At 36.6% G+C, this 25577-nt stretch overlaps 1 protein-coding gene across 1 annotated transcript in view; it reads right to left on the bottom strand.

Annotated features, from left to right (window-relative positions):
* LOC150088463 (serine/threonine-protein kinase Genghis Khan-like) overlaps positions 1-25577 on the bottom strand; it is a 905682-nt gene that overhangs the window by 677822 nt on the left and 202283 nt on the right. The window contains exons 5-6 of the mRNA XM_090370169.1: positions 24868-25110; positions 12376-12432 (exon numbers count right to left, since the gene is read on the bottom strand). Coding sequence (XP_090226295.1) covers positions 12376-12432; positions 24868-25110 — 300 coding nt within the window. The remainder of the gene's footprint in view (positions 1-12375; positions 12433-24867; positions 25111-25577) is intronic.

The following is a 25577-nucleotide window of genomic DNA, read 5'->3' as shown; positions in this document are numbered from 1 at the left end:
AGTCTGAATGCCATGGATGTCATTTATAAAAGCAGAAAGTTAACTACTACTTCCACTACACAGAATTAAAAATAATAAACTCATTATAAACACACAATAAATTATTATTTTCAATTTTTATTTTCTTTAAGTTTATGCTGCTTGACACTGAAACTGCTCTACCTTGAAAGAAAGGATGGATTTACCCAAAAATCTGCATGCACAACTATAACGCATATGGGCATAAATGATTAGCATGTCACGATTGACAGATTCCCTGACTAGTGACAGGAAAAATATCTGTTACAATCTGTCTGATTTACAAGATTGTAATACCATCCCTGCCTGCATTTGTGTCAGGGATCATGATTAGCAGATGACTGTAAATTGTAAGCTGCATTCTCAGTATCCAGGCCTAACCAATACATCATCATCAACAATGGTATAGGAAGAGGGCTGCTTAGGGACAAAAATGGTATCAGATAATCATTTGTGATAAATCACATTCTGTTTAGAATTCAGTGATATCTATATGTCTGGAAACAAGCTGGAGACAGAAATAATCTGGCTTACATTAGGGAGAGGAACACTTGGCCAACAATAGGAATCGTGGTATGGGAGAAACATCAATTACAATAGCTGTTCACCTCTGTCATCATCAGTGATACATTGAAGGAAGACATTATGTTGAAATCATTTTATGACCAGTGCTTCTGCCCTTTCTACACTCCATTCCATAGTCAGTAGATCCATAAATACCCCCATTTTGGCATTCTTCTGATGCCGACAGATCCCTAGAAACTACATCTGAGTATCTTCTTGCACCCACTGTTGCCAACAGTTGCTGTATTGACCATCCGGCTTCTGACAACCTAATGATCTGATCCCTTTCAAGATCTATCAGAATGTAGATATGCCTTATATGTGTCAAAGATACTGCACACTCTTAGACTGTCATTCACTTACCAGTTTGTCTACTGCTAACTTTTATACACATTTTAACTAAGCAATCAGGTTGACATGGCAATTATTTTGCAAATTTTCAGGTAAATCTGTGCATTCTCTTTAGGTAGGACAATTTCAATATAATATATGTGTGTATAATATATTTATAATCATATTATAATTTTTGCAAGTAATACTGTAAGTTGTATAATTTATTACTAGTAATACCATTATAAATAGTGTTATAACAGTTTCATAGCTTTTTTTTTTTTTTTTTATCTAAAACTACTAAGTATGGTAAGGACTAGTGCAAGAGTAAATTTGCTACAAGCCCTGAAATCAAAGATAAGTTGATAGGTTGCAGTAGTATTTCACATAGTTATGAACTGGTTAAATAAAAAATAAAAAAACTGGTTCTTAAAGAGGACTGAGCACTTAAGGAAAGGAGTTGATGATTTTAAGAGAAATTAGTTAGCAGAAACATAAAAGTCAGGAGTTGAAGATAATGTTGAACACCAATTCTGTGAGGAAATAGTGCTGCAATGAAGAAGAATCAGCACAGACCTACTGATATAGAAACATAGAAGACTGTTACAGTGGAGGACTCCCTTGTTAAAGAATGTAGTAATGTGCTATATAAAGGCAAGAGTACAAGTTATTACAGGTCTCGCAAGATACAGGATTATATATTGTTATTTGTGTTGAAAGTAATGATAAATTCATACTGAAAGTAGTGACAGACACTGGTAACAGAAAAACTAAAGACCTGGCTATAGGTGATTTTATAATGTTAAGAAAATATCAAGAATTGAGACATAAGGCAAAGTATCATGAATTTTGCCTATATATGAGAGAGGAGGATTATACGATATAAACCTTGTCAATAAATCTTAGGCGAGGAATTTTTTGTATGCTAGTTGCAAGACAGGAGCAACAATTTATTATGGGGAATGAAAACATGGTTATATCATTATTAAATAAAACTTTGGAAAAACTTGAACCACAAAATAAATACAACAAATTAATTAATGCTGTTAATAGGATTATAGGTAAGGCAAAGTGAGATTCTGCTCATATGAACCTAACTTCCCCATATCAAAACAAAATAAATTAATTAAATAAAAATATACGTAAAAATAAGAATAGAAAGAAGAAGGACCAAGGTAACATTCACCCTCAGAGAAGTGAATGCACAGCTCCTTGCCCAAAGAGAGAGACATACCATGAAAGAAAAAGTGCTACTAAAATCATAACACAAAATTACCATAAAAAAAAAAAGGAAAAAAAAAAAAAGAAACAAAGAGCCTACAAACAAGCACCATCTTTTCAAGGAACACCAATATTTGTGGACTCCAAAAAGGGATCATATTTCAATCACTGATCACAATCTTAGCCAAATATCAGTGGGTGTCGTGATACACCCAGACATTCAGATGTTCAATTTCTTTTAAGTTCATCAAGAATTAATTCTAAGAAAATAAGGATGATAGCAATGCATATATTCCACTGTGGTTTTTGGAAATGGTGGAAAGAAATAGAGGAAGCAGGGTAGATGTTTTCTGAATTGAATTACAGCTGAATGGGCAATATTGCATTTTCTGTGACGTATGTATGTCACTGCATCATTGACAAGCTCCAGCCTGACTGGAATGATGTCAAACTCTGCCAAATGTTGGATGGCATTCCAGTGAGCCATAATTAATCTTCCACCATGATAACTAGAAGAAAGATATCCACTAAGGAAGTTATCACATAGAAGTAATTACCATCATGGGAGTTCTCCTCCAACTCCCCAAGTAAGTGAAGGGAAGGCAAAGGGGAGCAGAAAACATATGGGAAGGCATACAGAAGCTGTTTAGTTCCCACATTTAGAAGGGAGAGAGAGCACTGTCAGTGAGCATATACTCTGACATGTCCCCTTCCATTTAACCCAGTGGTGGTGCCCAAAATGTAGCAATAAACAGTGGTGGGTTATTGACAGGTTCCCAACTTTTTTTTTATTATTATTTTTTTTTTTTTTTAATTCTACTTAAACAGTGCCAATATTTCATATTTTCTTAATGGATTGCAGTACCTATTGTGTGTGCTTTAAGAAAAAAATTAAAAATTTTTAAATATGTTGTGTTTTACACCTTTTATTTTCAAAAATATATATATATATTAATTAATGGAACTTGAAAAAAAAAAAAAAAAAAAAAACATTTCACATAAAATAGAAACATCAATCTCTTTTGTTCTTCCATTTTCCAGTTTGAAAGAATGCTAAGTGCACAAAATTTCAAAAAAGCACATGCACATATATTTCTGCTTATAATGCACATAAATATTATTAACAAATTTAAAAAACATTATATATATTTAATACTATTAGTTACTTCTGATTCCAGATTTACTCAAAAAATTTATTTTAAGTTTGGCATGCTTCAGAGCACACGAATTTGAAACTACATATCTTGCTTTCCACAGTGTAGTTGCCATCTGGAGAGAATATAAGGTTTTGTATTATCATTTTTATTCTTTAAAAACAATATAAGCCTTTCAAAAATGTCTGCAACAAGAAGAATGTAGATCAGAGGTGCCTGAACTTTCTCGGTTCATGGCACCCTCAATGTCTCAGTAATTTTTTCACAGCACCCTTAGGCCAAAAGAAATACCTAACAGTTCTGTTTATTAAGCAGTTAGGTCCAAACAACTTAAGTATTTATGTAATAACAACTTAAAACTGTTTTAAAAAATAATACATATAAATTGAAAGGTAAAATAATATTTTTATTTCATTTTTAAATAACCACAATTACTAATTTTTTCCCTTGAAAATTTAAAATATCCTGCAGTGCGCACTCCTGTGAGTTAGCTGCTGTGCACAGTTTTGGAACCGAGGATGTAGACGTTTATTGAACTAGTGGGATTAAAAAAAAGAAAGTAATTGGAAACTTTAAACAAACATAGTGTCATCTCTTATTCGGTATCATGCTACCCTTAAAGCAAAATGACAAATAGTTGCTAGGATGGCAGTGTGTAAGCTGACAGGTTCTCTCACACAATTTCTGTACAAAATTCATAAAAAACACACTTCAGAAAGTATTGCAGTAAAAGATTCATTATATTTAGGAATGTAGAAATATTTCAAAGAAGCTTATGAAATATCAGCAAATTGGAAAAAGAGATCCAGGACATCCAAAGAAAAGATGGACTGAGACCGGAACAGGCCATCTGGCCTAAATCCTTGAAAGGATGATGATGATGAGAAATATTTCAGATTTTTAATCGTTCATTAATGGTTAATGCGAGAACATTATTTCTGAGGGTCACCTGTCAGGTTAGCCACCACTACTGCTGGGTTAATGTCAGCACTACCAAATAGAAAGTTATGTCCATTGAAATCCCTACAGGGGAAGCCAACTACATATGGAAATCATCAAGGTATGTCCCAGGTGGCAAATAGCACACAGTTAGTGAAAACCCAAAAGCTGAAATGAAAACTAGTTGCCCACAAAGATAGCAACTCTCCTTGGACAGGACCACTCCCACTTGTATCTTTACAGATGATAGTAATGTTATGCAAGGAAGAGTTTCATTTATTTTTAATTATGTCTCCCGCATGCAAATTAAACTGGTTCATGCTTTTTCAGGAAGGCCTTGATGTATGACAATTTCTTTTTCAGGAAGTATGGTCACTGATCTGTATCCATTTCTTCCTCCAAAAAAAAAAAAGTTAGAAGAGTGAGTCTTCATGTACCTCTTTAATTTCAACGTCTATTGTTCCTTACACTACCTTTGGCAGTTCGGTTTTCTGTGGTGTTTCTTCACCACTATATTTTGGTAGTGGCGAAGGATTAGGAGATACTCATATTGGAGTAGCAGCTGACTGATTTTTCTGTGCAAGATTTTGAGAAATATCAGTAAATAGCAGGCAATGGAAATGAAGGATTCCTTTGGTATAACAGTCATTTCCACCTGTTTCCTGCAAACTTTTAAGCATATGTTGACTTAGTGCTATTTACTGATTTTGCTGTTTTTCTCACATAATGAGTGGGTGTGAGAGTACATGTGAACAGGCAAAGTTTTTACGGCTCCAGCAAATAGAGAAGTTTTTGCTTTTTTATTAACTTAAATTGGCATATTAATTTATTTTTTAGAGTTGCTTTATATTCCTAGTAACAATACTTTAGTTTAAATTGAATTTAGATACAGATTTTGTAGATTATTACTTAGTATCGGTAAGGGTATCAAATCCACGTGTGGACAGGTTTTGCAGCTCCTGCGAATGAAACGTTTTTAATTATACTTAGCCGCTTTATTGACTTAATTGTTAGATTAAATTATTTTCTATAAGTAGCTTATAGACCTAATCAAGCTCCGTGGTTTATTTTGAATTTAGATAGCGTGATTTGGAAAGTAAATAATACCTCGTGTCCGTAGATTAACCGTTCGTAACTTGCCGCCTTTGTTATAAGATACAAAGCGTGCTAGTGTAAGGTTTAATGGAAAACTAGATAGCATAAGGTTTAATGGAAAAATAGATAGCGAGTATAGTAGTATCAATTAATCAGTAAAATTTATTAATCTTATTAAATTTCATTGTCAACTGAATTGTAATTTTTTAACTAAATAAATATAGCGACATAGTTATTACAAATGCAACTTCATAAATTAATACATATAAGTTGACAGGGGATAAGAAAGTCATATAATGTAACTCGGAGATAATATTCGATACCGAAATACATATATATTTTTTCCAGCCTGGTCTGTACTTGTTAACAGAAGGGACTGCTTCTACAGGGATGGGATACACTTAAATAGAAAGGGTGCAATAATATTTGCAGATGCTATCGAGGCAGTGTTAGGTGGGTCAGAAAACTGCTAGCTTTGGGGAAGGATACAAGGACTAATAGATTAACAATAGCCACTGGCAGAGGTGAAAGTGATTCTTGCACTACTTCTATTGAAATGAGCAGAAGCCTGGAAAACAAGATGCAGGATATTTCAGAGACTTCTGGGAATCATTGCGGTACAAGTAAACACATGGGTTGTGTTAGAGTAGCTAAGAAAAAGAACAGGTGCATGTATACTTGCGTGTACACCAACGCTAATTCGGCCCTGGAAAGATTGTGCAAGGCTCAAGGGGTAAAATTTTTTTCAGCCTGGTCAGTACTTGTAAACAGGAGAGACTGCTTCTACAGGGATGGAATACACTTAAATAGAAAGGGTGCAAGAATGTTTGCTGATGCTATCGAGGCAGTGTTAGGTGGGTCGGAAAACTGCTAGATTGGGGGATACAAGGACTAATAGATTAACAGTAGCCACTGGCAGAGGTGAAAGTGATTCTTGCGTCGCTTCTATTGGAATGAGCCGCAGCCTGGAAAATAAGATGCAGGATATTTCAGAGACTGCTGGGAGTCATTGGAGTACAAGTAAACACATGGGTTGTGTTAGGGTAGCTAAGAAAAAGAACAGGTGCATGTATACTTGCGTGTACACCACTGTTAGAAGTTTAGTAAATAAATTTGATGAATTTGAGGTATTGCTCAAAACATCAAAGGCAGATATTGTGAGGATTTCAGAGACGTTGTGTCATACAGATATAAGTAATGCAGAACTGGAATTTGGGGAGTACAATGTCTACAGAAGGGATAGACAGGATAGGAAGGGAGGAGGGGTTATGCTATTAGTTAAGAAATACATAAAATCCAAGGAAGTTAACCCAGTCGACATTGCTGGACAGTTCAGTGTCGAGTCAGTTTGGTGTGACATAAGCATTGGGAGATCAAAATTGAGAGTAGGAGTGTGCTATAGGCCTAATGACTCTGATGAGTATAATATTGACTGGAATTTGGGGGCTGGTCACTCACACACTAGCAAGGCTTTTGTGGATTTATTAGATGACTGTTTTCTAAATCAGCATGTTCGGGAGGCAACTAGAGGGAGCAATACTCTTGATTTGATTATCACTAGTGATTCTTCATGCATTAAGAATCTGCAGGTAAATGAACCACTAGGTGGCAGTGATCACAGTGTGCTGAAGTGGGATTTACTCAAAGAGGTAACTACCATTAGGGGTAAAGGGAAGGGTTATTGCTTTCGTATAAAGCCTTGAATAAAGCCATCAGCATGCTCAATGCTGATGGGATTCTTCCTCTTGCTCAGAATAAGAGCAAGATTCTTCCTCTTCCTCTCAGACCTGAGAGGGCATAAATTCAAATTGAGGAAAGACAGATGTAGGATGGATGTGGGGAAGTTTGCCTTTGGCCAGCGGGTGGTTGGTGGAGCAGACTTCCATCTCTTGTCGTGGGGGTTGATAGCCTGAATGGGTTTAGGGCTCAGGTGGACGGGTATTTCGAACGAACAGAGAGGTGAAGTGGAAGTGGTTATTTTTTATTTATTTATTTATTTATTTTGGCTGATGCTGCATAAGCTTGCTTTCTTGCATCAAATGCCTCTACTAATGCTAATGCTAAAAGTTTGGTAAATAAATTTGATGAATTTGAGGTATTGCACAAAGCATCAAAGGCGGATATTGTTGGGATATCAGAGACGTGGTGTCACACAGATATAAGGAATGCAGAACTGGAATTTGGGGAGTACAACGTCTACAGAAAGGATAGACAGGATAGGAAGGGAGGGAGGAGGGGTTATGCTATTAGTTAAGAAATACATAAAATCCAAGGAAGTGAAGCCAGTCGACATCGCTGGACAGTGCAGTGTCGAGTCAGTTTGGAGTGACATAAGCACTGGGAGATCAAAATTGAGAGTAGGAGTGTGCTATAGGCCTAATGACTCTGATGAGTATAATAAGAAACTGTACAGGGAAATAGAGTGGGCCAGTAAATCAGAGAGTCTTATAATGGGGGATTTTAATTTCGCAGATATTGACTGGAATTTGTGGGTTGGTAAATCCACAAAAGCAAGGCTTTTGTGGATTTATTGGATGATCGTTTTCTACATCAGCATGTTCGGGATGCAACTAGAGGGAGTAATACTCTTGATTTGATTATCAGTAGTGATTCTTCATGCATTAAGAATCTGCAGATAGAGGAACCACTAGGTGGCAGTGATCACAGTGTGCTGAAGTGGGATTTACTCAAAGAAGTAACTACCATCAGGGGTTAAGGGAAGGGTTATTGCTTTCATAAAGGCGACTAGGATGGTCTGAGGCAGTATTTAAATTCTATACAGTGGGACCAACTGATGATGTTACCAACAGCAAACTCAAAATATGAAGCATTCAAAGAACTTATGTTGGAAGCTACTAGGCTTTACATACCAACTAAGAAATATTGTTCAAGGTTTATGCCAAAATGGATGTCAGATGAACTAATGAGGCATATGGCAGAAAAGAAAAATGCATGGGATACTTACAAATTAACACATGACACAGAAGCCTATGATAGATACAAGTTGATATGCAACAAAGTTACAAAGGAGGTTAGGCAGGCGAAGGCAGATTACGAGAAATCCTTGGCAAGGGATGCAAAGAAAAACAGCAAAGAGTTCTTTACTTATGTAAACTCTAGAAGGAAGGGGATGAATCAGATTGGTCCACTTGATATTGATGGGTCAACTGTTGATGATCCTGCTCAGGTAGCTAACAAACTAAATGAATATTTTGCATCGACATTCACACATGAGGAGTTATTCAGCAAGGGGAATGCCAGAGGTGTATTCAACTCTAGCAGTAAGCTACAGAATCTTGAAATAACTGGGAGTAAAGTGGAGGAGAAACTGTTGAAGATAAACACAAGAAAGGCACCCGGGGTGGATGGGATCTATCCAGTTATATTAAAGGAGGCAGCAAAGGAAGTAAGCAAACCATTAGCCATAATTATGAGAGCTTCCTTGGACTCAGGGGAGGTACCCATAAACTGGAGATGTACAAATGTGACCCCAATTCACAAAGGTGGATCAAAGGCTGACACAAGTAATGATACACCTGTGCGTTTAACTTCTGTTCCAGAAAAATTAATGGAGGCACTGGTTAAAGAAGCACTGCAGGATCATCTAGACAAGACTTGTTATAGCTCGGACACAGCATAGTTTTTTTAAGGGGAAGTCTTGCCTGACCAATTTGATTGGATACTATCATGTAGTCACAAAAGAACTGGATGCAGGGAATAACTTTGATATTATATATTTGGATCTTAGAAAGGATTTTGATACTGTTGCACATGGAAGACTGCTGCACAAATTGGAGCAGTGTGGCATTGGAGGCAAATTGCTGCTATGGATAAAGGGGTGGTTGAGGGGGAGAAGACAGAGAGCAGCAATCAATGGACACTGCTCATCGTGAACTAATGTTATTAGTGGAGTCCCTCAGGGTTCAGTGTTGGGTCCATTGTTGTTTTCTGTATTTATAAATGATATTGAAGATGGTATATCAGGCTTAATGGCCAAGTTTGCAGACGATACAAAGGTTGGAAGGGTTGTTAATAACACTATTGAGAGTACACTGCTGCAACAGGATCTAGAAAAGTTGAGCAGATCAGCTGAGAGGTGGCAAATGAAGTTTAAAATTGACAAATGTAAAGTACTACATATGGGAAACAGCAACCCCAGAGCAACGTATCAACTCTGTGGTACTACACTGACAGTGGTAGAGAATGAAAACGACCTGGGGGTTATTGTGCAGGCAGATATGAAGTTCTCTGAGCAGTGCAGATGGGTTGCAAGAGTAGCTCATGGTGTCTTGTCAATGATATACAGGAATTTTTCTAGCAGGGATAAGGAGGTGATTATTCTCTTGTATAAGGCAATGGTCAGGCCACACCTTGAGTACTGTATACAGGTCTGGAGGCCTCATTTCAAGAAGGATGTAGAGCTGCTGGAAAGAGTATAGAGAAGGGCAACAAGATTAGTGAATGGAACAAAGGGTTGCTCTTACAAAGAAAGGCTTAAGTTTTGCAAATTACAGTGTCTGGAGACTAGGCACTGGCGAGGTGATCTGATAGAGGTGTATAAAGCCTTGAATGGTTTGAGCATGCTCAATGCTGATGGAATTCTTCCTCTTGCTCAGAATAATCACCTGAGAGGGCATAAATTCAAATTGAGGAAAGACATATGTAGGACAGATGTGCGGAAATTTGCCTTTAGCCAGCGGGTAGTTGATTGGTGGAACAGACTTCCATCCCTTTTTGTGGAAGTTGATAGCCTAAATAAATTTAAGGCTCAGCTGGACAGGTATTTCGAAAAAACGGAGGGGTGAAGAAGTTTTTTTTTTTTGTTTTTTGTTCTTTTTGGCTGATGCTGCATAAGCTTGCTTTCTTGCATCATGTGCCTTTGCTAATGCTAATGGTATGATATGTTCAGCTGCCTTATGTAACCACATTTATTTTTCTTCTTTCCACCAGTTGCATACTTGAGAATATGTAGGATATTCTTCTTGCCAGCTTATACTGATGGTATTACCATCAGCAAATTCTAAATGGGAAGCATTCAAGGAATTAATCATAAAAGCTACTAGGCTTTTTATACCAAGTAAGAAATACTGTTCAAGGCTTAGCCCTAAATGAATGAGAGATGATCTAATAAGACTCAATCTACCCAATTGTATTAAGGAAGTATGCAAATCCTTAGCCATAATTATGAGATCATCTTTAGATTCCCCTGAATCTAAAGATGATCTCATAATATCCCTATAGACAATGTTCAATGTGACAATGTGAATGTATCTCCAATTCGCAAAGGATGATCAAAATGTGATATGAGTAATTACAGATCTATTAGCTTAATTTCTGTTACAGAGAAAATAATGGAGTCACTGGTTAAATAAGTAATGCAGGGCCATCTAGATAGCAATGCAATTATACTGCAGTCCTAGCATGGATTTGTTAAGGGGCAATCTTGTCTGACCAATCTAACCAGATACTATGATGTAGTAACAAAGGAAATGGATGCAGAAAATAATTTTGATTTCAGGAAAGCTTTATATACCACCACACATAAAAGACTGCTATATAAATTGGAGCAGTGTAGCAATAAGGACCAGTTACTGCTTTAGATAAAGGGAAGGTCGAATGGGAGAACACAGAAAGTGGTTATTAAAAGACAACACTGATCTTCATGGACTAATGTTATTAGTAGAGTCTACCCGAGATTCAGTGCTGGGACTATTGTTGTTTTCTAGATATATTAATGACATTGATGAATCAACCTCAATGTCCAAATTTGCAAATTATACAAAGGGTGACATCTTCGTTAATGACAGTAATCAAGGTATTCTACTGCAATAAGATCTAGAAACAATAAGCAGATGTGCTGAAATGGCAAGTGAAATTTAACGTTGACAAAATTCAAGATACTGCATATGGGTAGCAGTAATCCCAGATTAACTACCGACCAACAGTGTGATACTACACTGAGAGTAATGGAAAATGAAAAAGGCTTGGGACTAATTGTGCAGTCAGATATGAAGTTCCTTTAGTAATGCAGACAGGCTACCAAGATATCTCATAGGTTTTGTCAATTATATATGATAATTTTGCTAGCAGGGATAAGGAGGTGATTATTCCATTGTACAAGGCAGAGAAGGCAACATCTTGAGTACTGTATACAGGTCTGGAAGCCCCATTTTAAGGAAGATACAGATTTGCTGGAATGGATGGAGAGAAAGGTTACAAGATTGGTGGAGTGAACAAAAGAATGGTCTTACCAAGAATAGGTTCAGTTCTCAGTGTCTGGAGACTAGGCACCTGTGAGGTGGTCTGATGGTCTGATTGAGATGTTTAAGGCTTTGAATGGATTGAGAAAGCCCAATGCTGATGGTATTCTTCCTCTTGCTCAGACTACACATGAAAGGGGCATAAATGTTGATGACCTAAATCAAGATCAACCTCCACTTCCAAATGTTCTTTTGCACCGGTAATCATGATGTTGGATATACGCATGGTTGGCATTCCATTAAACCTAGGGATATACAGCTCCCTACAAATGGATGATGTACTTACAGATGTTCCTGTGGCCTGGTGTTTCATGATGTTTGCCACAGATGACATACATGAGGCACAAACCATCCTTTTTATAGCTTGTCAAATACAGTCTGAGTTTGTGAGACCATCCAGACCTGAGTGCACAGAAAGGTTACTGATGAGGGATCCGACCACCATCCTAAACTGTAAGGCTGTAGATTCTGGTCTATGAAGAATACTAGCTTTTAATGGATTATGCCTTCTGCACAGATACACGAACAAAATTTATACTGGTATGTCCAAGCTGACACGTATGCATGTGGAGCTCTGGCATAGTATACTGTACTGGTCAACAAATGTTTGAATTCCTTTGGTCAGAGTGTATAACATGAAGCTACTTATACAGAAAATATATAAAAACAAAGTTACAAGTTCACATCCAAATTTGTCATATTATGCCTAAAAGTTATATAATTAAAACAAAATACGAAGGTCGGGTGTTGCAAAAAAAAAAAAAAATTGTTAATAAAGAACAAATACTACCCACCCTTAAAATTTCTGGTGAAATATAATCTGGTGTTCCAACTGCCACATTTGACTGCACCTGGCAAATACAGAGACGTAATGTAAATAAATTTAAACATTGATTAAATTATATATAGTCATAATAATTTCTAAAAAACCTAAAGCAATCAAATCCTATGAAACACAATATGATAAAAAGAATAAATAAAAAAACACAGGAAGACTGCATTGCTATCAATTTCATGAATGAGAGAGAGAGAGCGAGAGAGAGAAAGTGCAGACTAGCAGCAGTACGCCACATGTAATACATAGCAAAAAAAATAAAATAAACTCATGTAAATTGAGCAAAAAAGCCTTATGCTACAGGAATTATATATTATCATACAGGTTACAGAAAACTGAGTTTGTTATGAAATGCATCAATCTTATATTCTAGAGGCCCTTTATCATGATTTACCTTGATATTTAGTCATTCATACTAAATAAAAACAGTGCTCCAAAAGAAGCACAATACTATTTATTTGAAATGCATGTCATTACCATACTACAACTTTAATTTGGGGAGGGGGGGGGACCGATAGAGAATAGAAATCAGCAAACATTTTCAGACAGAGAAGAGAGAAGGATATCGGATGAAAAATTGCAGCTTTTTAAACAGAAGAAGCCAAACCCAGTTTTCAGTTTATCTCAAGACCCACTTGTTCTCCCAGTGCAGTTTTGGCACTTTCTGGCACCTATCAATGGTAATGTAAGCACAGTCAACAACCTAAAAATTCAGAGAAGAAATATATGTAATATGATCGGTAGTACAGAATTTTAAAAATTAAAGTAAATTTAAGGCAAAAGACTCATGTTATAAGAGCTATATAACATTATTGCATAAATTCAGGGAATAGCCTCAGATTTTTAGGCAGAATGTGCAAAGAGCAGTAAAATATACAAACAGCAGGACATCACATAGATATGATGTGATACAATTAAGTATTACATGACTGACTTGGTGATTATTTTCAATAAAAGACAGCAATGTGTTAGGAGTCTCATATGTTGATAGGCATGATTAACATTGATATGTGATCAACACCCATTAAAACATAAATAAATAGTAATATTATATTATATTACTATTTATTTATGCTTTGATGTTATGATTTATGTTATACTAATATAGAGTGTAAGTCAAAAAAGCCACATGGCTAGCTCTATACATTTGGTATAGAGCTAGCTATGAAAACAAAAAAAGTTATGAATGAACCAAGGCTTAGAACTTTTTTTATTTATGAAGAAGAAATTACATTTCAATATGATTTCCAGCAGTAATGCAGCACATATTCCAATGGTAATCAACCACTTGCCAGAAACGTAGTAACATGGCTGGTGTAACGATGTCAAGACTATAGTGATCCTTCTCTTAAAGTCATTCACATCGGTTTGCTAAGAAAACCTGTACATCTGTCCTTAACATAACATCCACAAAAAGAAGTGCAATGGTGTGAGGTCTGGTGAGTGAGCTCTCAAAAGGAGAGCACACTGTTGCTGCAATCATCCTGAGCAATTTACAGAATCGGATAATTCTCTGGTATATCCCTATATCATCAGTGACTGTTCTTTCTGAATAATAGACAATATACCTTTGTCTGTCATTCAGACAGAATAACAGACAATATACCTTTTTGCAACTTACAGTCCAAAATACATTAACTTTAGGAATATCTTAGATGTGTTTTTCGCTTCAGCAGACTCTCATGTTGTGTACCATCTTGCCTGTAATATGGAACATGCACACTTCATCACTAAGCACAAACATTTAAACAGCCCTTCACTTCATCCATTTGGTTTTTTTTGTTATTTGTTTTTTTTTTTTTTAGGAGCATTAGCAACTAAGGCCATATTGCTCCGGGATAGCGGTGGTCATTCCCTGACCTTTCCGTATTTGGTGGTGACGGGCTCGAACCCCGGTCTAATCAAGAAGCGTGTGCTACGCACTGCTGCTCCTTCCCACCTGGCTACGGAGGCGCCACTTCATCCATCTTAGTAAATATGCCCACACAGAATTATCATCAACCATAATGCAACTTGTATGGTTTTAAATGCAATTGCTTGTGCAACACTCTCCACACTGTTTTTTGCAGTATGCCAAGTTCTATACTGGTCTAACATACTGATTTTTGTCAAGTGTGGATGAAGCCTGCTCAGTCAAGTTTTTCTGAACACAATACAAAATTTTCAATTATGTGTTACAGACTTCATTTCTTCCAGCTAAAAATTTCACTGCACTTTGAATGCTTCCCAGTTTGAATTTTTTGTTGGTAATATCATCAGTTGGTCCCACTGTATAGAATTTAAAAACTGTCTCACACCACCAGAAATCACCTTTACGAAAGCAAAAACCCTTCCCCTTTTCCCCAATGGTAGTTACCTGTTTGATTAAATCACACTTCAGCACATTGTGATCACTGCCACCTAGTTATGTTATGTTATGTTATGTGGTTTTTAGGAGCATTAGCAACTAAGGCCATATTGCTCCGGGATATGCGGTGGTCATTCCCTGACCTTTCCGCATCCTCCGTATTTGGTGGTGACGGGCTCGAACCCCGGTCTAATCAAGAAGCGTGTGCTACGCACTGCTGCTCCTTCCCACCTGGCTACGGAGGCGCCTTGCCACCTAGTGGTTCCTCTATCTGCAGATTCGTAATGCATTAAGAATCACTAGTGATAATCAGATCAAGAGAATTACTGCCTCTAGCTGCCTCCCGAATATGCTTCTGTAGAAATCAATCATTCAATAAATCCACAAAAGTAGTGTGTGAATTACCAACCCACAAATTCCAGTCAATATCTGGGAAATTAAAAATCTCCCATTATAAGAGACACTAATTTACTGTCCCACTCTATTTCTCTGTACAGTTGTTTATAATACTCATCAGAATCATTAGGCCTATAACTCACTCCTACTCTCAATTTTGCTTTCCCAGTGCTTATTTCACACTAAACTGACTTGACACTGCACTGTCCAGCCATTACTCCACTGGTAATATTATATTTTCAATAAGTATTGTAAAAGAAACCCCAATATACAGGTGAAGAACATCCAAATATTTATAGGCAAAACATTGTTTCTATAATGTTTTCCACAATATAAGAACAGATACATAGTGTTAGCATCATATCAGCTGTCCTAGTGCAATATATTTTGTAAAATACATTCCAGTGCACAGGTATGTTGATTTTTCTTTATTTCAAGTTTTGCATACCAACAGTGAAGATAAACATTCACACACAGGCATTAAAAAACAAGCTGATGCAACAAAATATGGTGCAAAAAAAGCAAGCTTATATAGCATCAGCCAAAAAAAAAAAAAACCTACCCATTTAACCCATCAATTCACTCCAAAGGTTTGTCCACTTCTTCCTTAAATTTATTAAGGAAGAAATGGACAAACTTCCATCTGTCATTGTGAAAGTTATCAACTTTCACAATGACAGATGGAAGTCTATTCCAGCAATCAACTACCCAGCAATCAAAGATCACCTTGAAGGTGCCCAGACCCAGGAATTTGCAGAACTTTAGCCTTTCTTTGTACGAGCACCCCTTTGTTCCCCACACCAGTCTTGTTGCCCTTCTCTGAAGGAACTCTACATCCTTCCTGAAATGAGGCTTCCAGACCTGTATGCAGTACTCAAGGTGTGGCCTGACCATTGCCTTATACAAGGGGATAATCATCTCCTTATCCCTGCTTGCAAAATTCCTGTATATCACTGACAAGACCACATGACCTGCTCTGGCACCCAGTTGCACTGCTCAGAAAACTACTTATCTGACTGCACAATTACCTCCAGATCTCTTTCATTCTCCACTAAACTGAGTGTAACAATACACAGTTGGTACATTTCTCTGGGGTTACTGCTACCATATGCAGTAATTTGCATTTGTCAATGTTAAACTTCAGTTGAAACTTCTCACCCCAGCTGCCCAACTTCTCTAGATCCTGTTACAGTAGCATACAGGTGACCCCCGCTTAATGCTGATAATTCGTTCCAGAAAAACAGAGCGCTAAATGAATACGCACTAAGTGAGCGCAGCATCCCATAAGGTAACATATGTATTTCTGAGTTGCGGTTGGTGCCAGAGGATATTTCCTAATCAATAATAAACGGCAGTGAAAAGATGCACAAATATTGGTAAAAATATTTAATATTCAAATATTTGTACATATAAACTATTTTGCATTACATATGTGTATAATTATGTGGTAACTACTTACTTATCAAAATTAAACTTAAAATTCCAATTAAAATCATGAATTTAACTGATCTAAATTGATTTAATTTAATCATCAAAAATGTGTCGATTTTGGTTGTACTTTGGCCCTCTTCCAGGTAAACTAAAAGGGGTTTTAATTTTAAATCACCCGCAGTGTTACCACCCAACAATCAAGCTTTGACACCTGGCTTGTTTTTTTCTTCTTTCAATATGAAACTTCTTTTAGGCATTCATTTCCAAAAAAGTCCTGCTTCATCTATGTTAAAAATTTGTTGAGAAGTATATAACACTTAATACCCCTCTTCAATAATTTTAACAAGTTCTTTTTTGAACGTTTTGGCTCCTTGATCTGCACTTGCGGCTTCTCCCTGGATTTTAAATCTATTCAACCAGCCCTTACTAGTTTTAAATGGTTCCACATTTTTTTTTTTTTTATTAGGTGAGTTTTCTTCAGATCATCATATAGGCTAATCTCTCTCTCTCTTTTTCTTTTTTTTTTTTTTTTTTTAAATAGAATTTAACTTAACTGAATTCTGCATTGGATATTATCTTCAATAAAATTAGTTAAAGTCTCTCCATTTCAATCCTAATAGCCAGCCTAGCCTAGCCCGCCCTAGTTGCTTGCAGTGGAACAGCTGTCTTTCCGCTGCTAAAATTAATTCTTTACTTTTTATAATTGTTCTTAGAGTTAAAACTTGCCGGTCCTAAATTATGGCACACATCTGCTTGTCGTTGACCGGAATCGATTCGCTTCGAAACGTCTAATTTAATTTTCAAATTCAGCCTTTTTCTTACATTTGTAGTCTTTGTACTGCATCCAGACGTTGTTACTTTTTCATTCTTACCCAGCATTATTAACTCTTCGAAAATGTAACTGCTTTGGTTCCATTAAAATCATGATTCAATGTTCAAGTAAATTCTCCGTTACGCATGATGTCTAATACTGTACTGAGTGATGACTAGACTTTGGATAAATGCATATAACACAAATATTGCAAGCTATATACGATCATTTTTTTTTAAAAATGTTGATCTCGGAACTACATAACAAGTCACTGTACTGCAATTAAATTAGCATGCGAGAAAATTTCGCTGAGCGCTGAAAAATTTCTCAAGTTGGCGTGGGAAATGTTTTAATGCTGTTTTGCTATTCATTTTCAAGCTATCAACTCCATCAGATGAAACATTTTCATTAAATATGCCAAAAATGCAATCTGTACGCTGGTAAAACAGCATTATAGCAATTTGTGACAGCGTTATAATCAGATTCAGATTATAATATAAGAACAGCATTATAGCAAATAAGCGTAAAGCGAGGGCTTGCCATACTGTCATTAACAATCCTGCCAACCTTTGTATCATCTGCAAACTTTGACATTATGTTGATATACCTACATCAATATCACTGATAAATATACAAAACAACAACAGGCCCAACACCAAACCCTGGGGCACATCACTAATAACATTAGTCAACGAAGAGCAGTGTCCACTGATTACCACTCTCTATCTTCTACCCCTGAACCGTCCATTTATCCATTGTAGCAACTTGTCCTTACTGGCATACTACTCCAATTTGTACAGTAGTCTTCCGTGTGCCACAGTATCAAAAGCTTTACTGAAATCCAAGTACATGATATAAAAATTATTTTTTTCATCCGCTTCCTTTGTGATCACGTCATAGTATCCAAATTGGTCAGACAAGACTTCCCCTTAACAAAACCATGCTGTGTCTGAATTATTACTGCATTCTTGTCTAGATGATCCTGCAATGCTTTTTTAACCAGTGACGCCAATACTTTTCCCAGAAGAGAATTTAAACTAATAGATTTGTAATTACTCGTGTCACCTTTCAATTCCTCTCTGTGTGGGAATACATTTGCACATCTCCAATCTGTGGGGACTTCCCCTGAGTCCAATGATGCTCTGATAATTATGGCCTAAGGGTTTGCTTACTTCCTTTGCTGCCTTCTTTAATACAAGTGGATAGATCCCATGCACCCCAACATGCCTTTTTTAAGTTTAATTCAAACAATTTATCCTCCATTTTGCACTTCATACGTGAATGTAGAGGTAAAATACTCATTCAGTTTGGCAGCTATCTCAGCAGCATCTTCTACAGACAAACCATTGATAGTAAAAACCTTTTAGAGTTTATACGAGTAAAGAAGTCTTTGCTGTTTTTCTTTGCCAAAGATTTTCATAATCTGCCTTCGCTTTCCTAACCTCCTTTGTGACTTGATTACAGACTAGCTTATATCTAATGTAGGCTTCTTTGTAGCCAGATAATTTATATGCATGCCATGCATTTTTTTTTTTTTTTTTTTATGAAAACCCCAAACACGGCAGGTATTAAAACCCATAGTAGTTCTTAGTACCGTGCTTGGGTTGGAGGTTGAGAAGATGAAAGAAAGTATACAAAAGAAAGGTTTCTCAAAATGGAAAGTGGAATGCAATGTGCTATCATCAGCAAAACTACAAATAGGATTTCCAGTCAATGGAAGAAGGTCATTAATATACAAAAGGAAAAGAGTGGGGCAAAGAAATGAACCTTGGTGGACACCAACATTAGTGGAGAAGTTAGAGGACAGAGAGCCATCTACCATCACCGTCAGTGAGCAATCAGAGAGAAAACTGGATAACCAATTACAAAAAACAGTTGGCAAACCATAAGATGGAAGCTTGTTTAGAAGAGCTTTATGCAAAACACGATCAAAAGCCTTTGAGATGTCAAGAGCAACTGCTTGTGTTTCACCGAACTTCTCCATTGAATTTGTCCATAAATGGGTAACATAAGCCAGAATATCACCGGTGGATCGACACTGACGAATCCACCTGCCACATCTCTGCCATAAGTCTCATTAATTCATCTGACATCCATTTGGGCCTAAAATTAGAACAGTATTTCTTAATTGGCATGAAAAGCTTAGTAGTTTCCAAGATTAATTCCTTGAATGATTTCCATTTGGAATTGGCTGTTGGTAACATCATCAAATGGTCCAACCGTATAGAATTTAAAAAATCTCTGAGTCCACTGTAGTTAACTTTATGAAAGCAAAAACCATTCCCTTTATCGCTGATGGTAGTTAAATATTTAAGTAAATCCCACATCAATACGCTGTGATCACTGCCACCTAGTAGTTCCTTTATCTGTAAATTCTTAATGTATATAAATAATCACTGCTGATAATCAGATCAAGAGTATCACTCCATCTGGTTGCCTCTCGAACATGCTGCTGTAGAAAACAATCATCCAAGAAGTCCACAAAGGCCTTGCTAGTGTGCGAGTGACCAATCCACAAGTTCCAGTCAATATCTGGAAAATTAAAATTCCCTTTACAAGACATTTTGATTTACTGGCCCATTCTATTTCTCTGTATAATTGTTCACTGTACTCACCAGAGTCATTATGCTGAGAACAAACTCCTACCCTCATTTTTGCTTTCCCAGTGCTTATGTCACACCAAACTGACTCAACACAGCACTGTACACCCATGTCAACTGGATGCACTTCCTTAGATTTTATGTGCTTCTTTACTATCAGCATAACATTCCTCCCCTTCTATCCTTTCTGTACACATTGTACTACCCAAATTCCAATTCTGCAATCCTTGTAAGCATAGGAGCAGAAGAGCAGGTGTGACACCACGTCTCTGATATCCCAATACTATCCACCCTTGATGTCTTGACCAGCACTTGAAATTCATCAAATTTATTTACCATACTCCTAGCACTGGTGTACGTGCAAGTATACATGTTTGTTTGTTTGGTTGTTTGTTATTTGGTTCTTAGGAGCATTAGCAACTAAGGCCATATTGCTCTGGGATATGCGGTGGTCATTCCCTGACCTTTCCACATCCTCCATATTTGGTGATGACGGGCTCGAACCTCAGTATAATCAAGAAGCGTGTGCTACGCACTGCTGCTCCTTCCCAACTGGCTATGGAGGCGCCCCAAGTAATATACATGCACCTGCTCTTACTCTTAGTTAATCTAACACAGTCCATGTATTTATTTATTCCATGATTACTCTTGCCAGTCCATAAAATCCCCAGGCACCCTCCCTCCCGGCCACTACTCATTCTAATAGAAGCAGTGCAAGAATCACTTTCACCTCTACCTGCAACTACTGTTATTCTTTTAGTCTGTGAATCCCCCAAGCTAGCAGTTTTCTAATTCACCTAATGCTGTCTCAATAGCATCAGTAAATATTCTTGCACCCCTTCTATTTATGTGTATTCCATCCCTGTCTCTCCTGTTAACAAGCACAGACTATGCTGCAAAAAATTCATTCCACCCTATGAGCCTTGCACAATCTCTCCATGGCTGAATTGATTGACAAGGCTCTCACCATGCACCCCCCCCCCCTATTGTGTCTGGGCAGAATTGCAGACACATTCAAGTTTAACCCTAACTCACTTTTTTTTTCAACTTTGACCTGCACTTGTTAAAGAAATCTGCAGATCTCCTATAGTTAATGTCATTAGTTCTAACATGTACAATGATATCACCTTTTGTGCCCTTAAAAGATGATATCAGCTCTACAACGTGACATCAACTTTTGATTAACATATTTAGCAACCATGCAGGCTCAAATTAAAGCCAATTCAAACACATATGGCTGCACTCTCATAATTGACCACTTGGCTACATCACTGAGTTATGAATATTCAATTTATCACTGCAAAATGTAGTTAAGCTTTAAATTAATTCTTTAGAATTCGTGCCTTGAAAAGTAAAAACACAGGGTTCACCCTGAAACCCCCCCATTTTAAATTATGTAGTTTTTTTTATCTATTATTCATAACTTAATATATGGACTCTGAAAACAAAATACCATTTTCATATTTTTAGTAGTTATTTTTTAAAAACAAAGCAACACAGTCTCTTTTCACAACTTGTAAACTCATGCAGCTGGACCAATAAGTTTAGGCGCCTCCGTAGACAGGTGGGAAAGAGCAGCAGTGCATAGCACACGCTTCTTGATTAGACCGGGGTTCGAGCCCATCACCACCAAATATGGAGGATGCAGAAAGGTCAGGGAATGACTACCGCATATTCCCGGAGCAATATGGCCTTAGTTGCTAATGCTCCTAAAACCAAATAACAACAACAGCCAATAAGTTTAACACCAACATTTTGAGGTGCTATAGTGAAGCAAGAATTTGATTTTTTTTTTTTTTCCAATTTTTTTCTGGTTGGTCAGTAATACTATAAACTCTCTATGAAATTTAAAAATAATTTTTCATAACTGTAGTAGTTCCATAAATATCTACAAATTATTTAATGTACTGAGTAGAAACTCCTATTAAGGGATAACTTTATGCTATTTCTTTATGTTTAGGCTAATTTGCCAAATCTAATTTCCTCCCTACCCCTTACTTGGGGTCATGGGCACCAGGAGCATGGTGCAAGTGCACGACTTTGGATATCAAAGTAATAAGCAATTTTTAATATTTTCATTAATTTATTGAAACATTCAAACAATAAATTCTACAAAAAAAATTAAATATTAATTCAAATAATTTATTAAAACAAGAACAAAATTAAAATAACTCTTGCAAAACAGAATTAGACCCCTTTAATTTTCGTCATTATCTTTAAATAAAAATTGCAATCTTCTCACAGCTTCTCTGTGAATATAGCCTGATATAATTGCATACATTGCCAATAATGAAATTTCGCGCCTTTTTCTTTTTCACTCTGCACGAATGTGCTCACAGTCTGCTCAGTATTTTCTCCAACCGATCAGGAAATGTTGGCTTGGCTGTACACATAAATCAGTCAAATGTGACTTAAGATATCGCATGTATTTGAAAATTTGTTGAACAAACCATTTATTCCCACATGCACCACCTTCAGTTTATGCATGTAGCACAGTGGTATCGTCATCATCCTCCCCACACCGAGTGGTAAAGGCCTGGGTTCATATCCCATCACTGACACGAGGAACTTTTATGGGCTTTTTTCACACAGTGGTTCAGCTAGTCAGTCTCAGGCGTATATAGCAAAACAGGCAAATCGACTAGAGAAAACAAGCAATTTGCAGACACAATACACATGGGTATATGTAATAACTTACCGAGCGACCCTAACGTAATGCAGTAGAATGTCAATTATCCGAACTAATTGGGACCAAGATTGGTTCGGTTAATCAAATAGTTCAGATAATCAAACATATATGAGAAAACCCAGTTTATACAAAACAAAGTGTAATTAGGCCTACAATTAAATTATTGTACGCAAGGTTATTGCTATCGTATTTCGAAATATGAAGTATTATAAAAAATAACTGATTTAGGAAATGGTTTGTAAATAATAACCAAACCGTTTTGAAGAAACAATGTATATTATGCATTACATTTATTTTGAACTTACGTAATTGTTTTATGTGGTTTCAACTATAAATCACACCTTTTTTTTTTTTTTTTTTTTACATAACCAGAAATAAACAAACACAATAATTGCACACAAATAAGAGTATAATGAATCTTGGGAAGGTTTATTTTTTAAAATATGCAATCTTGAATTTTTATTTGAACCATGCAAGCCGTCTTTTTTTTGTGGCGAGGTCTCTTATCCTCTTTAATACCAATATCTCCATAGAACTGCATTCAGATAGTTGCTCACACCATGCCATTGCAGTTTCTAGCCAGTGAAGGCCTCAGGTTGAGCGGGACCACTCCCTCTTCTTCTTCATCACCAGACTCACCTTGGTTAAAGTCAGCACGTTCTTCATCCTGGACTAATGCAACCATTTTTCTTCTTTGGCAGCACCCCAAAGTTTATGCTATGCCTTTTTCAGATTTCTCTCCGACAACATGTTCCAGGCATCTGCTAACATGTAGCAACAATCCATAATGTTGAGCTTCTTTGAAAACTCAACCATGCTCTCTTCATCTCCCTCTGGTAGCAGCAAGTGATGCAAGACTTGTTTTTTGTACATCTTTTTTAGATTTTCTATAACACTTTGATCCACTGGCTGCAGCAGGGTTGTAACATTTGGTGGTAAACACTTGAAGTTCTCGTCAATTGAATGAAGTTCTCGTCAATTGAATGAAGTTCTCGTCAATTGAATTCATTTTTTCAAGAGAAGGGTGGGATGGTGCGTTACCGATAATAAGCAAAACTTTACCAACATTACCCTCATTTTCTTGATGCCTCTTCACACTTGAAATAAAATCTTGGATAAACCAATCCAAAAAAACATTGGAATTCGTCCAAGTATTTTTTTTGTCCTTCATATCGTTTACACTTCACACCTTTAAAGAATCTTGGATTTCCCAATCACCAACAATGGTAAAACATGCTGTCCACTTCCATTTACACACACACCATAACTGTAACATGCTGTTGGTTAGCATTGAAACAAGGAGCAGCCATTTTACGTCATGATGCAAGTGATTTATGAGGGCGTGACTTCCAATTAAGACCAGTTTCATCTGCATTGTAAACGTCATCCTTGGAAAACCTTCCTCTGTCACTTTCAGAAAACACTCTTTAAAATTTTGATTCAATTGTAATGCTTTTTCGCATAATAGAGGTCCAGAAATAAACCTATTTCTGCACCGACATCGGTATTGACATTGCACTGTTATGACAGATTTAAATTCAGCGTACCACAACACACACTGTGCTTTCTATTGCACAGTGGCCATCTTACTGACACTGACCATTGGTGCACATAGGAATCATTCTGCACACACTCATGGCGTAATCAAGGTCATTGTTGAGGTGTCAAATAAAACTTAGTGAGTTACCACACTGTTTGCTGCTATAATCACAGCAATAAATTGAATATTTCCGAAGATAATTAAAAGGGAAATCATGGACACCTTTTTAGATGACCTTGTACCTTCAAGCAATTTGGCTATATACTAACTTAATGCCAAACACTAAGCTGGGCGTGCATTAGCCTCTAAAATTTTCACAGTCCTTAAATACTCTGAAACTAATAAACACATTTAAAAACAAGTCATCTGTTTAGCAATAAAGTCACCTTAACTGCCAGTAATAAGTGAATCATTTCTATTCAATCAGGTAAGAACAGATTCTCGATTAGTTGTATTTAAAAGTTTCCTTATATGCTGATAATTGGCTCTTTATATTAATAGTACACATATACTATTAAATATTGAAAAAATAAATAAATAAAAGAAAATATTCTTTTAAAAAACAGCAAAAGAAATTACATAATTATTTCTTTTGATAATGATCACATTTTCCAAGAGGTGGTAAAATATAATTTACCATTCCATCTTCCAAGAGCCTCAAACACGAGCCAAAATCAGCAAGTCTTATGTGACCATTGGCATCTAAAAGTACATTATCAGGTTTGATATCACGGTGAACATAATGTAACCTGTGGATAGAGTCAATTGCTAAAACCATCTCACTAATATAAAATTTAGCCATGTCTTCCGGAAGTCTATCTTCAAATTTACTTAGGAGTGTTAACAGATCACCTCCACAGTAGTAATCCATCACAAGGTACTGAAAAGAAAAAAAAACCCCATGAAATCATAAATTTACTAATAGAAGGAGTAACTTACAATTAGAGTTTAATAACTGATATATATACACACTGTCCAGTCAAAGCATGGCCACCCCTGTTTTTTAGCAATCAACCATTCCTCCCTGCTTGGTGGCACACATGTTGCAGTAAGAACTTGCAAATGTGATACTGCAGGTTCGTGGCATGCGGTCCTTACAACGTACTTGATAAACACGGGCAAGGGACATGATCTAATGCAGGCATGTCAAACCCGCTGCCCGCGGGCCTCATGCAGCCCTCCAACAAAAAGGCTGCAGCCCGCCGAGATTTCTTGAAAATCTTTTTTTTTTTAATTAAAAGAAATGGAAAAAAATACTAATGAAATTTATTTTTATTTTCACATAATTTATTTCAAATTTTACATTTAAGCAATTTTCAATGCAGTGCTCAAAAAAGAGAGAAAAGA

Source organism: Mastigoproctus giganteus, chromosome 3 (genome assembly GCF_048544385.1).
Source record: "Mastigoproctus giganteus isolate SK-2022 chromosome 3, ASM4854438v1, whole genome shotgun sequence".
Taxonomy (NCBI): Eukaryota; Metazoa; Arthropoda; class Arachnida; order Uropygi; family Thelyphonidae; genus Mastigoproctus; species Mastigoproctus giganteus.
This window is presented reverse-complemented; position numbering and strand designations above follow the sequence as displayed.